Genomic DNA, 2,781 nt, shown 5'->3' with positions numbered 1-2,781 from the left:
CTCTTAAACATGAAAACATCATCAAACTCTTCTACTCTTGGGTTGACGAAAAGAACAAGACTATTAACATGATCACTGAGCTTTTCACCTCTGGTAGTCTCCGGCTGTAAGTATCTATCTCCTCCTCACTTTCTCTTCTCTTATTATGATCCTTCGCTTTTTTGTTTTCTTCTCATTACCATTTCTTTCGATGCGCCAAGATACCGTAAGAAGCATAGGAAGGTCGATCCCAAGGCCATCAAGAACTGGGCAAGGCAGATTCTTAAAGGCTTGAACTATTTGCATTCTCAGACTCCTCCTGTTATTCACCGGGATCTTAAGTGTGACAATATATTTGTCAATGGAAATACTGGAGAGGTCAAAATTGGAGATCTCGGACTCGCAACTGTTCTGCAGCAACCCACTGCACGAAGTGTGATAGGTAGTAATACACCAAAAAAATATATATCCTCCTTCCTAGACCCTTGAAAATCTACTGTAGCTGAAATTTTTTGAGCGTATTCAGGTACTCCTGAATTCATGGCTCCTGAGCTGTATGAAGAGGAATACAATGAGCTTGTGGACATCTATTCTTTTGGCATGTGTATGTTGGAGATGGTAACCTGTGAATATCCATACAACGAGTGCAGAAACCAGGCTCAAATTTATAAGAAGGTCACCTCGGTAAGTCTTCCACGATCTTGACTTTTCATCACAATTATTTGTTGAAGCTGGGCTCCCCTTTGATGAAACTTTGCATTTGCAGGGTATAAAGCCGCAATCTCTCAACAAAGTTGATGATCCTCAAGTTAGGCAATTTATAGAGAAATGTCTTCTTCCTGCCTCTTTAAGACCAACTGCTCTAGATCTCTCCAAGGACCCGTTTCTTGCAAGAGATGGGTGCAAGGACTCTGCTCTTCTTGCTTCATCAAGCACAGCATCTAAACCTGTGAGACCACCACAGCATGAACATCTTCCCATGGATGTGGATCATAACGAGAATAGGAGTGTCTCCAGTGGCTCCTCTCGTAAAAGCAATGAAGACTACTCATGGTGCCAAACCATTGAACTTCAGAGGTTTGCAGAGGATAAGGAGTTCAGGTTGAGAGGAGAGAGGAGTGATGATGTCACGGCAGCAATGCTTCTGCGTATTGCTGGCTCATCTGGTTCGTTTGCTATAACAAATACCTTCTATCCAGACTCAGTCTTGTCACAGTTTTCATTTGCTGAATCAATTGAATGTCCTAATACAGGTAAATGTAGAATCGTACACTTTGCATTCTATCTGCATTCAGACACAGCTAAGGCAATCGCTGAGGAAATGGTTGAGGAACTGCATCTAACAAGCGAAGAAGTTGTTGTAATTGCTGACATGATAGATGACTTGATGATGCAACTTAACTCTGACCGAACCTCGTCGCATCATGATCAAAACTCTCCACATGTAGCCATTGACGATCATGAAGCAGCAAATCAGCAAACTGTGAACTCGAAAGATGAANGAAGGTCACCTCGGTAAGTCTTCCACGATCTTGACTTTTCATCACAATTATTTGTTGAAGCTGGGCTCCCCTTTGATGAAACTTTGCATTTGCAGGGTATAAAGCCGCAATCTCTCAACAAAGTTGATGATCCTCAAGTTAGGCAATTTATAGAGAAATGTCTTCTTCCTGCCTCTTTAAGACCAACTGCTCTAGATCTCTCCAAGGACCCGTTTCTTGCAAGAGATGGGTGCAAGGACTCTGCTCTTCTTGCTTCATCAAGCACAGCATCTAAACCTGTGAGACCACCACAGCATGAACATCTTCCCATGGATGTGGATCATAACGAGAATAGGAGTGTCTCCAGTGGCTCCTCTCGTAAAAGCAATGAAGACTACTCATGGTGCCAAACCATTGAACTTCAGAGGTTTGCAGAGGATAAGGAGTTCAGGTTGAGAGGAGAGAGGAGTGATGATGTCACGGCAGCAATGCTTCTGCGTATTGCTGGCTCATCTGGTTCGTTTGCTATAACAAATACCTTCTATCCAGACTCAGTCTTGTCACAGTTTTCATTTGCTGAATCAATTGAATGTCCTAATACAGGTAAATGTAGAATCGTACACTTTGCATTCTATCTGCATTCAGACACAGCTAAGGCAATCGCTGAGGAAATGGTTGAGGAACTGCATCTAACAAGCGAAGAAGTTGTTGTAATTGCTGACATGATAGATGACTTGATGATGCAACTTAACTCTGACCGAACCTCGTCGCATCATGATCAAAACTCTCCACATGTAGCCATTGACGATCATGAAGCAGCAAATCAGCAAACTGTGAACTCGAAAGATGAAGAAGCTGCAGGACAATCAATGAAGTCAGACATATCCGCAGACTATTACTTACCCTTCTCTTCAAACGACGCAAACGCTGCCATGGAGGCTGGTCGAGATGCAGAGTCGATGAACTCGTTTCTGGATTCTTGCTCAATGATGTCAACCATCTACAATCTTTCCATTTCAGACAATGACTACCCAGAAGACCTCAAGACTGAACTGAACTTGATCGAGTCACAGTTTAATCAATCCTTCCAAGATCTACTGAAACTGAAAGAGGATGCTATAGAGAACGCAAAGCGGAAATGGATTACGAAAAAGCAAAAAGCTGTGATCATCTCCTGATTTTGATATTTACTCTTCTTTTGGTGTCTTCTCTTCCCCTGAGATTAGTGTTACATTACATTTGGTGTTTGGATATATTTGATTTGATGTAAAGAATTTTTTTTACTTGACAAACTAAAAAAAAAAAAAAAAAAAAAAAAACT

General features: G+C 41.7%; 1 protein-coding gene across 1 annotated transcript in view; it reads left to right on the top strand.

Annotated features, from left to right (window-relative positions):
• The window catches only part of LOC104728472 (serine/threonine-protein kinase WNK8), a gene marked incomplete at its 5' end in the record, with an annotated part of 9,677 nt that extends 6,934 nt beyond the window's left edge, over window positions 1–2,743 (top strand). Inside the window, 6 exon segments of the mRNA XM_010447446.2 lie at window positions 10–106; window positions 201–421; window positions 506–663; window positions 746–1,145; window positions 1,233–1,475; window positions 2,307–2,743. Of these exon segments, the coding sequence (XP_010445748.2) occupies window positions 10–106; window positions 201–421; window positions 506–663; window positions 746–1,145; window positions 1,233–1,475; window positions 2,307–2,638 (1,451 nt within the window).

The sequence above is a fragment of the Camelina sativa genome, chromosome 11 (assembly GCF_000633955.1).
Source record: "Camelina sativa cultivar DH55 chromosome 11, Cs, whole genome shotgun sequence".
Taxonomy (NCBI): domain Eukaryota; kingdom Viridiplantae; phylum Streptophyta; class Magnoliopsida; order Brassicales; family Brassicaceae; genus Camelina; species Camelina sativa.
The sequence above is the reverse complement of the archived record's forward strand: the minus strand, read 5'-3'. Positions and strand labels throughout refer to the sequence as shown.